This window comes from Antedon bifida, chromosome 3 (genome assembly GCF_963402885.1).
Source record: "Antedon bifida chromosome 3, ecAntBifi1.1, whole genome shotgun sequence".
Taxonomy (NCBI): Eukaryota; Metazoa; Echinodermata; class Crinoidea; order Comatulida; family Antedonidae; genus Antedon; species Antedon bifida.
This window is the reverse complement of record NC_136228.1, coordinates 2665037-2680442: the sequence shown is the minus strand read 5'-3', so window position 1 is coordinate 2680442 and position 15406 is coordinate 2665037. Positions and strand designations below refer to the sequence as shown.

At 33.9% G+C, this 15406-nt stretch overlaps 2 protein-coding genes across 2 annotated transcripts; both read right to left on the bottom strand.

The window, feature by feature from the left end:
• Positions 1–2509: 2509 nt before the first annotated feature.
• On the bottom strand, positions 2510–10497 carry LOC144838857 (interferon-induced very large GTPase 1-like). Its single transcript, XM_078694363.1, has 4 exons — positions 10444–10497; positions 8929–8977; positions 8505–8588; positions 2510–8289 (listed from the first exon to the last, which is right to left on the bottom strand). Exon 4 carries the CDS (start codon positions 8274–8276, stop codon positions 3561–3563), a length of 4716 nt encoding a protein of 1571 aa, XP_078550489.1. The 5' UTR covers positions 8277–8289; positions 8505–8588; positions 8929–8977; positions 10444–10497; the 3' UTR covers positions 2510–3560.
• A 1195-nt stretch (positions 10498–11692) lies between these two features.
• On the bottom strand, positions 11693–14984 carry LOC144837413 (tRNA wybutosine-synthesizing protein 3 homolog). Its single transcript, XM_078692493.1, has 6 exons — positions 14814–14984; positions 14482–14553; positions 14125–14223; positions 13638–13709; positions 13112–13245; positions 11693–12467 (listed from the first exon to the last, which is right to left on the bottom strand). The coding sequence occupies exons 1-6, from the start codon at positions 14973–14975 to the stop codon at positions 12074–12076; spliced, it is 933 nt and encodes a 310-aa protein (XP_078548619.1). The 5' UTR covers positions 14976–14984; the 3' UTR covers positions 11693–12073.
• Positions 14985–15406: the final 422 nt, after the last annotated feature.

Sequence of the window (15406 nt, the reverse complement as noted above, 5' to 3'; positions counted from 1 at the left end):
AAAATATATATAAACCATAGAATGTAATTGAAAATCATGATTACTAAACAATATTAATGGGTGAAAAACTCGTTCGTAGACCTACAGATGAATTAAAAAAACTGTGGTAGGAATATGTATGTCTAAATTGAAATCACGATTTTCAGATGATTCAATATATAATATCGATGATTTCTACGTTCTTTTGTTATGTTCATTTTCCCTTTTTAAATTTTGAATATGAGGCAGAATTTCTACCCTCCCACATTTTTTTTCTATATTAGCGTTCTTTTTATTAACATGCCAAAATGTAACTTAACATATATGGATACTGATATTAGACATTAAAAAATAAATTTTAGTTGGTGGTTTTTACTTTATTTATGTTTCGTCGTCATTGTTATCGTCGTTGTCGTTGCTGTTGTTATCGTTGTTGTTGCTTCTGTCGTCGCCATTGTTGTTGTTGCCATCGTCTTTGTTGTCGTCGAAAAATTGTCGTCGATGTTGTTGTTGTCGTCTTCATCGTTGTTTTGCCATCGTCATTGTTGTCGTCGTCGTTGTTGTTGTCGTTGTCGTCGTCGTTGTTTGTTTTGTCGTCGTCATCACCATGTTGTCGTGATTATCCATATCTTTTTCGTCATGCAAGATTAAACAGTAACTTAATTTAATAATATGGAGGAAGCTATTTTTTTAGTCGTCAATCTTCTGTCTTCTCCGTCATCACCGTATCGAATAAAATCGATGACTTTTTATTCACACGCATTTATCTATTCAAATCGTTTATTTGAATCGACTGAACCCACTGCACAACGAATTAATAAAATACAGAAAGTGATTCTAATTCTAAAAGTACAATTTATTTTTGCAAATCAAATCACCAAACAGATTATACAATATTATTGGTCATAATATAATATTACGATAATGTTACATATTCTTCTTCTACCTCCTTAAGTAACAAATAATAGTAATACAAGAGTACATAGTAATTATACATTTGCATAAAATATAATTCAAAAAGGTGTAATTGACTGTCTCCTACACACTGGGTAGGCTTAGAATAACCCTAAATACAACCAACGTTGGATTAAAGTAAATATAAGCAAATTGTTACTGTTATATTTTTCAGTACAGAATATTATTAGATTATAATTTCATATTCTGGAAACTGCTTTTAAAATTACTGTAATTGTAAAATATTACAATAATAATAGTTTTGATTTTTTCCCCACTGTCATTAAAACTTGCAAACATTACACACTAAAATACTAAATTAACAAATTTTAATGAAAAAAATAACTATTATTAAATAATAGATCTTACAGTAATATTAATTGTAAATGTATTATCTCATTGCTGTGATAAGAACTTAATTGGTAAAAGAATTAAATTACTTTTTTAATGGATATGAAACCGTAAAAGTAAAATACCTTAACTGAGGTAACTATTAAAATTAACAATATGAAAACAATACAGTGAACATAATAAAAATGTTCATACAAAAATGGTGCCACTAATAATAACACAATGAGTATACTTTTGAGATTATAAAGAAAAATACGATGTATACCACGGCAACTTAACTTGACTAAATATTAGAATGTATCCAATATAATTACATAATAATAATGCGACTGAATATAATAATAATAATGCGAGTGGATATAATATGCAAGAATATATAGTATTATACAAGACGATATAATTGTAACTATTATGATTAACTCGAGCTTAGTTATGGAAACTAATATTCCTATATAAAAATAATTATAAAATTACAATTAAAAAATTACTTATACCGTGTACTGTAACAGACCGACGTCCTAATTACACTAACATGCTAGAAACATTTTCAATTTACATTCATACTTTTGGAACATTTATCATTGATATAATTACGACACAATTATTATTATTATTACAACGATTAAAGATAAAGTAATAAATACGTGCGGATAAAAATAATTTCGTGCTCAGTTATGGCAACTACATTATATTCCTATCAGCAATTATTCTCTTCTAAACGTACAATGTGTTATGTGATAACTAATGCTACAATTGAAACGATACAATACAAAACATTAGTAATTTACATTAATGTGTTTGTAAACATCTATCACTGAATTAGATATAGCCCACGGTTAAACATTTAGTAAATTATTAATATTTTAAAACAAATGTAATTCCAAATATTGTGATTTATTGACATGAAATTCATAATTATTAAATCAATCTTAATCGGTTGATCGAGTCAGTTTCCCTCTCCTGGTAAATGTTAAAATTCATGGAGTATCGTAAATAAGACGTGAATTGCATTTTCTGACATTTTAGATATGATATACGAGAAGATATATTAGAATATTCTCCAATCATTACTGATATCAACATCTTCTAGGGGTTCTAGGACACCTACCCCCTAGACAGTTACCTCCCGGATGTTTACCACCCGGACAACTACCCCCTTAGGACAACTACCCCCTTAGGATAACAACCCCCCGGACAACTACCCCCCGGACAACTACCCCCGGTCAACTACCCCCGGTCAACTACCCCCCGGACAACTACCCCCTCCCTTAGGACTATATTTATGTTCAATCTTTTACTTTTGTTTACAATAATGAATAGTAATTCGTCAAAGTATCGAATTAAAATATAGTTATTAATTCCTATTATACACTGTTGCAGAGTCAGGTTGTTGAATGGTCTGGGTGGTAGTTGTCCGTCCAGGGGGTAGTTGTTCTAAAGGGATAGTTGTCTGGGTGGTAGTTGTCCAGGGGTTAGTTGTCCTACGGAGGTAGTTGTCCTAAAAGATTATTTGCCCTCGGAGTATTGACCTATTAGTTGTCCAGGGGTTAGTTGTCCTACGGAGGTAGTTGTCCTAAATGATTATTTGCCCTCGGAGTATTGTCCAGGTTCAGGAGGTAGTTGTCCTACGGAGAGTATTGTGTCAGAGGTAGTTGTCCGCGGGGTAATTACCCGGGGGGGTCATTGTCCGGGGGGGGGTGGTAATTATCAGGGGGTAATTGTTCCTAGGGGGTAATTGTCCGGGGGGGGTAGTTGTCCAGGGGGTAGTTGTCCTAAGGGGGTTGTTGTCCTAAGGGGGTAGTTGTCCGGGGGGTATTTGTCCGGGGGGTAGTTGTCCTAAAGGGGTAGATGTCCTAAGGGGGTAGTTGTCCAGGTGGTGGTTGTCCGGGGGGTAGTTTTCCGGGGGGTAAATGTCCAGGGGGTGAATATCCGGATACGTCTTCTAGGACCAGCAATAGCTTCCAAAATAATGAGCATTAATTACCATTAAAGATCAAAGTCATTTACCGTGCCAACAAAATACAAATTAATTATACAGGCAACACACGATACGTTTTCTTTTGATAGACGACAAAATCAATTGATATACATAGTGCGGAGTATTTTTGTTCGACTATATACATTTGTTGTGACCTTTGTGAATTTTTTGTTGGTATCAGCGAAGGTATGAAGACACCATAAAGTAATCTTCAGACGTTGGTACAGCACATTAGTCCAATTATCCGTCATAGAAACAGTTTACCAATCAATCTTTTAACTTCGTCGTTGTTGATTACTTAAATGTTGTACAATTTGTTCATATCTTCTTTTGCTTCTTCTATTGTAATACACTTCCATCCTAATGGGATATCAGCTTCCTTAGCATTGTAGTATTCAGCAAGTTCAGTATTGTATGTTGCCATGAACCATTTCCAGAACGTCTCCGCCTCGCCTCCCAGTGGTTCAATTTTCCATGATGCATAATGTTCATTCACAGTCCTATAATCTCTGTAATTAACCCATTCCTCATTCGTGTGTGCATTGTTAAATCTATGATTTGACAGTACTGAAGTTGTGCATATATCTGACGTAAGTTTCGTAGATTCCTCGTACCTATATCCGGCAACCCCTTGTGGTCTGTGACAATCTGTACGATGGTGATCATGTTTACCATTAAGATCGCATAGTGCTTTACAAAATGGACACACCTCCTGACAAGCTAGTAGATCAGCTGTAAAGAAGTCACAACATGATGTGCTTATTTCAAAGAACATGCTACTATCGTAGGATTCAATGACGGCGTCTTCGATGCTTTTTAGTTTACCTACCAAATAATCGGTGAGATCTTTTAAATTCAGATCCCTCTCCTCATCAAACAAATCAATGTCTGTTTTGACGTGTAACTCTTTACCAATCTGTTCGAGTAAATTTTGCCACCACGTTTTCATTGTGACAGTAGATCTACATTTCGCACTTAAGGTAGTGATTGCTTGCTTTAATCCTGTAACTATTTCACGAACGTTGTGACCATATATTTCTCGAAGTACAGAACTACCGGTTTCATCATCCTTCCGTAAACACATGTTTCCTATTTGTTCCGAGGTGAAACTTTTGATGCACTGTATTGGATTAGATAAATACTGCACAAAAGATTGAAAATTGTCTTTGTCTGCCATTTCAGTCAGCATCCATGCATGAAGAGACATCTTACTAGAAAACCCTTTACTTGAGGAGTGCCTTAGATGGTCGATTACTCCAAGATAGCATTTCTTGGGAAGTGATGTTTTAATTGCACTTGTAAGTTCTCGATATATAGCTGATGCTACTTTAACAACTATGTGGAGACCTTCACATTCCTCTTTGAATCTTTTCAACAATTCGTCCCTGTGAGACTCCATGTAAAGTCTCGGATCATTTTCGCGTTTATGTTGCTCCTGCATTCTTTCCAAGCTGGGTATCAGTTCAACCATGAAATTACATACGGATAGACGGATATTTCTTTTTTCCTTGACGCAAACGTTCTCTTCTATTTTCATCTCCCCGAGTTTCCTCGATAGTTCGGAAAAAAGTTCGAATCCTATTTGTTTAGTGTATTTTCTTCCATTTTGTACATGATTTGAGATTTGTTGTTGGCGTTCTTCTAGAATCTGTTGTTTGATCCAATTTGCATTTTGCACACATGCTTGCTTGTTTATGTAACCCAATCGTGATTTGATGACCTGAAACCATCCAAAATCCAAATCTTTTTCAACTATTTCAGTTTGGGAAAGGTCAGTCTGCCATACACGATTAACCTCTGATTGATGATGTTGTATGTAAAACTCTTCCGAGATTCTTTCAAACGACTTTCTTATATCTTCGTAATCATCACCACTTGGTAAAGCAGAAACCCATTCATTCCAGTTTTTAGCAAACTCACTTTCGAGATCTTCATCAGATAGTTGTTTATCTCGATACACGTCGGCCAGCTCCTTAGCTTTTCGATAGATGCTTTGTCTCTGCATTTTAATGTTTTCATCAATTTCAGCTCTTCCAATTGTTTTATTTCGAATAGATGTAAATACATCCCTCAGATCTTTTTTAATTTCTTTACAAAGATCTTCGAGTTGTAACTCTATTTTAACCTTCCATTGACCTGCTCTTTCTTCTTCTTCAAAATAAGATTCAACACTTTTTTCAAAATCATCGATGTCTTTTTTTAATTCCTGTAAGTAACTGTCAAGGATTTTTTCTCCATCGTCTTTCATCTTTTCCGTAGTTAGTTTCATACATTCATTTTGAAGACTGTGGCTATGTTCCAGTGCGTTTCTTCTGAATGTACGGGCATGCTTCACATATTCTGTATTCAAAGCATTATAAGCTTGAATCTCAAGAGAATTTTTAAAACTGAATACAAAATTCTGACATAATATTGCTTTCCAAAGATCGGATAACAATTGTGTGAAATCATCAATACTTTTACGTTCGGATTTTTTTAAGAATGTCAAAATGTGTTTCTTTACTTGAAGAATGCATTTGCTGTAACCAGGATTAGGAGGCGCCATTGGGGGATCTCCTTTCCAGAGGCTGGAAATGTACACTATATGTTTGTTTTCTTGAAAATTAATGACATCGGAAAACGATTTATATTTTCCACTGCAATTCTCAGCTTCAGCTGCAACTTCTGTGATTTTATCCAACATTTCTCGCATATTGCGTTTTTGTGTCGTATTCAAATCAGAAGCTGTGACATCAGTGACGTTTTGGTGTACAAATAAGCAGCTGGGTTTGATATGAACATTATCCATTTTCATAAAAGCATGGACAGCAATTTGAAGTGTGTCTTGCATGTCTGTTGGGTTTTCTCCCATAATATTTATTATGGTAAGGTCGCCTAAACCAATTACGAGTGTGGCTAGTTCATTGTCACGGTAGTTGGTCTTTTGGATGCTGGCGAATTCAGGAGACCGCAAACCTTCAGTGTCAACAACCAGGATGTAATCGCATTGTGTTTCTTCTATTAAACTTTCATCTAATGATACCAGCTGAGCGAATATACCTTTAGTGCATCTGCCAGCACTAACGGAAAACTGTAAACCAAACATGGTATTCAGCATAGTTGATTTTCCACTACTTTGAATGCCTAGTACAGACAACACGAACATTTTCTTATTACCAATTTGGTGCTTAAGGGAATTAAACACGGCATTGATCCAAGTTAGAGGAACATGGGCTGCATCACCATCCATCAGCTCAATTGGATATCCATGTAGTAACATATCAGCAGCCACTTTTGGAAGATGAGAAGTATCGGAGTTAAGTGTTGGTAACTTCAAGTTTGGTAACATTTCATAACTCTGTCCAATTTCTCGATTGTAATGTTCTAATCCCAAAGAGTTTTGTGAAAGTTGTTGTTCAAGTTCATCAAGTTTGTCTTTCATTGATTTTAATGCTGCTTTCGAAGTTTCAGGTTCGTTTTTTCTTTCGTCACATAACTCATTCCATTTAACGATGTATTTTTCACGTATTGGCTGGAGATTGTCGATGCTATATCGATCGGTCATTATCTTAACATACCCAAAGAAATATTTTCTTTTTATAAGCGAGTTTGTGAATGAGGTTCTGAACATCTTATATGTACAACAATCACTTCTGTGTTTGTCTATGTATAACTGTTTACGACGTAGGTCTTCTCTCTCTTTCTTTAGTCTATCAACGTATTTTTCAATTTGCATCTTTCCTTTTCTTAGTAGCCGATGTTGTTCTTTTTTCGTCTCTCCAATTTTCACTGTTACCATCTGCAAGGGCAGCTCGTTTTGTTTTCCCTCTCTAGTTACGCGGTCGAGCAATTCTTTGGCACTCTGTTTTGCTTCGTAGCAATCTTGTACGGTTTCGTCAATGTGATAATTCATTCTCTCTGCTAATCCAATGCACGTTTCGATACTTCTATCGCATACAGCATTCCGATTATTTTCTTCAAAATTAGATTCAAGCAATTCCCAAATTTCCGCGCTTATCTTCAGCTTGTTCTTGTTTAATGAAATAACATATTGTACTTGTTTCTTCACATCTCTAATATATTTCTCCATTTTAAAAAGCCCTTTTTCTAAATCTTTTCCAGGAGTTCCATCTAAGATAAAAATTACGTGACCCTTTTGTAGGTGCAATGATTCAAGTAGCGCGATGTGATGTTCGTTAAAATCAGCGCAGGAAATAAACGCAATAGTGACCAGTGATATTTCTGATAAAAAATATGTCTGCCTTCTGAAATCTAATGCATTTCCTCGCAAATTCATGAAGGTAAGAGCATTCGTACGTTTATGTGTTGGAAGGTACCATGCCATTTCTATTAAACCATCTGATAATTTTCGCTCTAAATTACCACCTTTGCACCCAGAATTAAAGAAAATATCATGTTTCTGCTCATTAATGACACAGTTGACAATTTTAGATTTGGATATTTTAGGTCTTCCTATTCGCAAAGCAGACACAATCGGTAACTTTTCTACCACCATTGATCGTTCACAAGATGAACCTAAACCCGTTTGCCATTTCTTTGTGATTGTGCTCATTCCCCACACAATCAGTTCCCATTGTTTGTCCTTTACGTCTGTAACTGGGATCAGTAAAGGAATAGCTAACTGACATATCGACAACTTTTCAATCAAAATTTGTCTTAAGAAGTTGTCGCAACACAGGAATATGGCTACTAGTGCGTCTATTGGACATATCTTACTATTTTCATTACATTTATTTGATCTTTCTGTTTCTTGTAAAACAGAAGTGAGTGAAAACCCCTTTCTATGAACAGATTTGTTTTCTTTTAAATCAAAAGATCTTCCTTCATAGTTACACATTACAAGATTTTGCAAAATGTACCAAGGTATTTTACTTGGGTCATCATTGAGTTCCTCAGGTGTAATCACATTTTTGGAAACTACAAATACATCTTCACGAGTTAGTTTTCTGGGATAATATTTCTGTAGTCGTAAATGTTCCACAACCTGCTGGTGAATTTCAAATGAATCGTCCATCTTTTCTAAAGAACTGTAATTAGAACAAAATTGATGAACACAAGTTCATCAATAGCTATTTCATTGTACAGTAAACTATGTATTTGTTAATGGAGCACATCACCGATTAGCAAAGGCTATTCTTGTTTGCTCCCATTTTGCCATTGTGAATGAAGAACAACAATAAGTGTGTGATGATCCTCAAAAGAAACAATAACATATGTTATAAATACCACTAGTTAAACTTACTTGACATTCTTTTCCAAAGTAGGCCTACTTTAGTTTTTCCCAGCAAACTCTTATTTTTGGGCTTTAACGGAATTCGCTTAAGATCTACAAACACAATTTTTTTATTAAATGAAAAGGTATGATCATCATTACAAATACAACTAAGAAAATTTAAGAAAAAAAAACGATTTTAAAATAAGGAATCTATTATGTTGTAAGAGCGGAATCTCGATTGAATAAAAGACATCTGCGTATGAATAATGCGTATAAATCTTACTGATGACTGTCTATTGCTGAACAATTCCTAACAAATCATAATTCAGTAGGCCTACAGTAGTCTACGACGATTACTGATCTTGTTTACTAAAATTGCATATAAAAAGGGAAAGAAATGTGAATAGTACTTTACTGTGCATCTTATGAAAACATTCAAGCACTATCTTACCAAAGGTCACTTCATTCGTGGTATCCTGCGACAAACAGTCTCACATGACCTAAGGTAGAATGACATAACAGCAAAAAATCAAATAGGTATTTTAATAATTATTATGAAGTTCAAAGTACGCTTTGTGAAACCATTCTTAAGCGCTTTAGAAGCTGGTTTATTGAGAGGGCCATTATTTTCGCGCACGTACCTTGAAATGCTTGTATTAGGGGACTAATAATAGTTATATATTATTATAGTAATATAAGATTACGTTCTATGCGAGTTTACAAACAGTGAGTATGTATGAGTTGAATGGGGATTTTATTTCTTGTGTTTAATAATGAATGAATCAATCAATTATTTCCATCAATTTATGCCCATCTTGAATCAGGTGTGGAAGTTTGATGCAAAAAAGGCGACGCTCGAATTTTGGCTGAGCAGTCAGACAGCGCACTCGACAGGTTGGTTTTTGGTCGGTGGCAAAACACTCTCAATATTTTTTGATTGATTAGTTGATGGAAATAAAAAAATGAGCAGGGCCTAGGCCTACAATTAATTAAAAATACATTATTAAGAACACACTTCAATGAAATTTTAAAATGTGTGGAGACATACAGTAGGCCTATATTACTGTATAAACATTTAAACATGTATGGTTAGAAATCTTTAAAATACAAACAAGTGTAGGCCTATATCAAGTGATACAAAAACAACCAATCACATCTCTCACTTATTACGACGTAGCCGGAGCAACACACTTGCATCATCATCTTATTTTAACTATATTGGATATTCCAACTCGACAGCTATTGGTTATAGTTTACATAGAGTCACGCAAGCGTAAAGGTAAAATAATCTTATGGAGATGGAACGTGTCTTTCCTCTGCTTTTTCACGGGAATTTCCAATAATAATAAAAATAAGCTTTATTTATTCACGGATACTTAACCCAACTTACTTAACTTCAGTAAGACCGTGCTCAAAGAAAAACACCAACAAAAATAATGTAAAAAGACCTTAGGCCTAATTACTATCAAAACAAAGCAGATAATAAAACAATTACAATGAAAATAAAATGAAACAAGGATACACTTACTAACTATAAAATTAAATAATACAATCTTAATTGTATAAGCACGTTTTACTTATGACACCTACGAACACGGGTACGTCTAGGCATTACGCGGGTGTGTAATTTGTGCAAATTGGAGAGATCAATAAAGTTCAGTAAAGGCGCGTCATCGGCATTTTAAAACACTCACCTCAAAATTGAGATTTTTAAGAATATTTTATGGCTTTTTTTATGAGTATTGTATTTTACTAAACCTTTTGAACATGTTCTAGAATAATAAATATGGTACCCTTGCCACTTATTGTCAAAAAGACGATACGATATGTAGCGCAGCCTACTTCGACTTGATTCACCCTGGTGGACGGATGTCTCTACAATATACTAGTATACTAGAGTACAGCTGCCACCTCACAAAATTAAATGACAAACTTTGAAATCGTAGGTCAGGCCTTTCATACTTACCAAAATCCCGGTTTATTGCGTTGAGTCAACCAAATGTGTGATCTGAACGACATATTATTGCAATATGGAGCTTTGGGGACGTTGCTTCACACCACGCCTGGTTCTTGGGAAATTCCAACTTTGCAGCCATTGGTTAACACTCTCTCCCAGTCAAAGTCGTTAAAATGTACTTTGCATAACAAAAGAAAGACCATAGAGTCCTGATGAGTGAGGTTGTACTAAAAATAGTTTCTTGGAAATATTACGGTATCACACTGTAACCTTGGTCTGGGTACAGAGAACAAGCGTAGAATGCTACAACGTAAGGGCAAAATTCGGTAAATCGCGCGTTATTTCTAGAATGTTTACTCGATGGTAAGTTGGTTAGAATCTCGGTACTGATTTTAACCACCTGATGTAACCCTGTTTACTAATTAAATTTTGTTAGATAATTAGTTATTGACAATTAAAACGAATTTAGGTTCAACGATTTGCCCCAAATAGGGGTGTTTTCCGATCGTGGTATACACTGTCTAATGGATGTCCTCATGAAAAATACCTGCACACAATAATACGAGGATACTTCGCATGTTCCTATCTCCTCCTAATAATAATTAATTGTTTTTAATAGCTGAAAACCGGTTGAACAGCTCGAGTACAGTATCATAATGTTGAAGACAGGCCGATTTTCTTTAAAAAACACTATTTTGATAGATTTAATATACGTTTATACAAATGTATTGATTTGCGATGAAAGGAACATTCCAATCCCTCAGACTCCCAGTTTGTAGGTAAATTTATGAGCCCTTGGTTTAACACAAGTAGGTAAATTTATGGGACCTTTGAGAATAAAACTTATATATAGTATTGCAATACTTTGACAATATTGTAAATACTGTACGTATTAACCATTTTTGGTCACCATTTGAATCGAAATTGTCTTACTGTGAATGTGGTTATTGTTAGATATATAAACAAAATATACAAAGAACATTTATTTATGTGACTGTGGGTAGATTACTAACAGTTGCTTCTCAAAGTTTTTGTATTAATTAATAATTATAAAAAATATAAACGTCGTAGTGGTGTATCGTTACATGTACTTTACTATTTCAATCGACTATAACAGGGACAGTTTTAAAAAAGTATTATAAATCGTAAATGTTTTACTGTGTTTAGTTGTATATTATTGATAGGCCTATAAAACATTTAAAACAATATTTCGTTACTGAGTGGATAGAGTATAATTATATATAAATTGTTCTTCCCATCCTCTTCCCCATCCCTCAACTCTAATGTTATATACAAAACACAAATTGGGTTTGTTTAAATGAGTTCAAATAAAAAAATTGGACTCATTTTTAAGACAAGGCCTAATTCCCAGGGTGCTAATTTTACATAAATCATCGTGTCTATTTATTCGTTTCTGTAAACGACAATGTACTATAGTCCTGCGGTACGTACATTTTTTACGCTGAAATTACTGTGTATTCGAGAACCATCTGTGGACACGACCTAGATGGTACGCGAGCATACCATCTAGTAAGTTTTATTCATCTACAGTACAATCTTCAAATAAATGCAGGCAAATTTTATCTTCTACTTTTTAAAGAATATAATTTGATAAAAGTATCAGAAAACTATACACTATTCATTGATTGTTAAATAAGCATGAGATTTCTATGTCTTCTCCATCAGTGTTTATGGGTGAATCTCTTAACCTCTGACCCTTCTCATTAGTGTTTATGGTTATATCCGTTAATCCTTGACTTGTTTTACAAGTGTTCATTTGTGGATCTTCTAAACTCGGACCATCTTCTTCAGTGTTCATTGGCTGATCCCCTGATAACCTTTGACCACTTTCCTCCGTTTTCATTGGTTGAGCCCCTGATAACCTTTGACCCCTATTAGTCATATTTCCAGTCTTTGGTATACAATTGATTGCTGTTGATTTTTTATTTCTCCTTCCAGGACCATTTTTATCATTGCTATCAATATTATCATCTTTAATTTTCTCCAATGCAATTTTTAAATTTCTTGTAAATCTGAAATATAAAACGATGTATGCTCAAATATAATCCAGAATATATCTCCATTTAATTACAGATCATGTGAGGACCATGTTTTAAGACAACTTATCTGCCCTGAATGACAGCAAGGTCCTTAGTACAAAGGTGTTCATACTGTAGAGTATACAGTAATTAAAATAGGTAAGTATTGATTTGTTAGTGAGGAGATCTTAACTGATGATATTGTAGCTTACTACATTTCATGATGCACTATACGACTATGCTGCTGTCGAGTCGAAAAGTCATTCATAAACATGTAAGCATGCACAGAATGACTATCTCGCCATGAAGGTGAAATGTTGCTTATATACTATCCAGGCAGGAATACAGTACATGAAAGTTTACAGTTCTGACATTCCCAGTGTTTCATACATTTTTTTTGCTATCTATCTAACTATATATCTGGTCAAAATATTGACATATACCTGTCAAATCTTTATTTGCAATCTGTTAACAGGGTTGACTTTAAAGAAGAACAAGTTTCTTAAGCTCTGTCTACACTATCAAACTAGTTTGACAAAAAAAGTGTGATGTGCCCAAATGTGGTCACATTTTTTTGTCACATAAAGTTTGATAGTGTAGACAGCGCTTTAATAAAATGCATATTAGTCCCAATTTACCTATCAATTCTTCTGAAGTTTTCTTCCATTTTCTCATTGGCTAGCTGCACTATATAATGTAAATATTCCGTACTGACAAGAATATGTCCGTCTTTTGACAGAGGTACCTCCAAACCATGAGTGCTTCGTACCGCCTCATTAGGAAAACAAATAAACAATTTCAATATTCAATGCATTTCTCAATATTCATTTACATTTCTATTAATAAAATTAAATTTAGAAGATAAAATATGTAACATTTGTTATGTAAAGTGGGAATCTAATTTTATTATTATTTAATTTTTGTAGTTCACTGCTAACATTTTTTTTTTTTAATTTAAAAATTTCTTGTCTTTATATACACTTATTTAGTAAAATCAGGTTCTCTTTTTTAAAGGTATTGTATAATATATATAATATTATTTGTATATTTCAATCATTGTTACAAGGAAATAAAAGTTGTAATTATAAAATTGTTATATCTAAAGAATATAAAAATGAAAATAGGTAAGTATTGATTACTTTGATAATATTGATTAAAACATACAGTTATGATTTTGCCTTTCTTTCCTATGGATATCCCAGAATTCCTAAATCCAGATGCTATTGCAGCCTCATGCTTGAAGAAGAAAACAATCATAACAATGGAGTAATTCATAATGGTATTTTAACATATTTTAGAAAATGTCTGATTTTGAATTTAAAGCTCAGGTACAGGCATACATTTGAAATAAATGTACATAAAACAAATACCATATGTGTAACAAAAACAACGACAAAAAAAATACAAAATAGTGTAGCACATAAAAATCCCAAAAATTATGAACATAGGTGAAATTATAGATCGATAATTATTAGAATGTATGATCAATAGAAATGTTTTTTAGTGTGGTTTTGAATTGATTACACTACATGTGTGATATTGTATTCAATGTTGATGATGGTACCTCCATGGTTGATGCCTACTAAACAGATTTGTTCTGATGATTTTTACATGGTATAAAGCTTACATATTTGTTTTCATTTAGACTTACCAAGATCCTAGCTTTTTCAATATCTGAACATTGAACATGTAAAACAAATGGTTCAAACTTAAAGAATGCATTCCCAGTAATATTTGACACACTTTCCTCCTGCAAAATAAAATCAGTAAATTTAATACAGTTTATATCATGGTTAAATTTAGAGCATGTCCAGCAACAGCACCACTATCAAAATCTGATTCTCCTTCCTAGTAATGATTGAATACCAGTTCCACCAGGCTCATTTAACACTATTAGTTTCAAATTGTAGTCAATTCAAATACAATAAAACATATTTTTTTACATAAAAAATGTTGAAACCCTTCGTGGGTCCCTGTATGCCAACACTGAAAGAAAGTGATTCTATACCAGTTGCTGATTGGATGAAAGTTCATGTGTTATATATAGCCATTCGCATCCTTTCTTTTGAATTCCACTTGCCTAAAAAATAAAATATAAAAAAAACATGAAAACATTTATAATTCACATCATCGTCAAGCGATCAGTCAAAAAGAATGTTCGTTTCGGCTGTTTACTTTGTGAGGCTAATAGTACCGCTAGGCCTACTTGTAATCCACAAAACGCTAGGCCTAACACCAAGCCAAAAGTACGCATTATTGAGTCCCCGTACTTCCCTGTACTGCTGTAGAAACTGAGTCGAGACTTACTCTACTAGAGCCTAGTAGGCTACCAATTCTTACCTCTTGAAATATACATATTCGACCAGAACATGAGCTAGTGGTAAAGTAATAAGAACTGGCATTTATTATATCTATTAACGGTACAATAGCCTCGTCAATTGAACCTTTTTTACTTAAATCGGCAATTACCAATCTTGATTGTTTTGTTTTCAAAAAATTCATGTTTGAGAGAAAACATGACAACTTCGAAAACACGTGTGTGACGTGAATATAATCTAGTATGCTGCCACCTACAATTCAAGAGTTGTGGCACGAAGAAAGGGGTTGACAAACTTTTTAAAAGCGTTTCGTGATACGTATTGGTTATTAAATTATCATAATTATACCAATAAATATTTTACATCACAATGTCATTGTATACGGGTATAACGGAGTTTACCAGCTTCGGATACAATAACGGATATTAATACCTGGTAAACAGGAAAAAATAAGAAAAACCACAACATAGGCATATGTATACGATAGACATCACGTTGTCACATACTCGATTTCAGACACCTGGTACATACACACAGAAATATAAGACACCTGTACGATATGTTGTATGACGTCACATCGCGTCCTATTTATTTTCCCCTCATCGTATGACGTCA

What these genes read in the sequence shown, in the direction of transcription:
- LOC144838857 (XM_078694363.1), bottom strand. Translation starts at nt 8,276, where the DNA reads ATGGACGATTCATTTGAAATTCACCAGCAGGTTGTGGAACATTTACGA.
- LOC144837413 (XM_078692493.1), bottom strand. Translation starts at nt 14,975, where the DNA reads ATGAATTTTTTGAAAACAAAACAATCAAGATTGGTAATTGCCGATTTA. An exon ending in TTTCATCCAATCAGCAACTG is followed by an intron (nt 14,224 to 14,481) that starts GTATAGAATCAC and finishes TTTATTTTGCAG; the next exon opens with GAGGAAAGTGTGTCAAATAT. An exon ending in AACTTCAGAAGAATTGATAG is followed by an intron (nt 12,468 to 13,111) that starts GTAAATTGGGAC and finishes TTTATATTTCAG; the next exon opens with ATTTACAAGAAATTTAAAAA.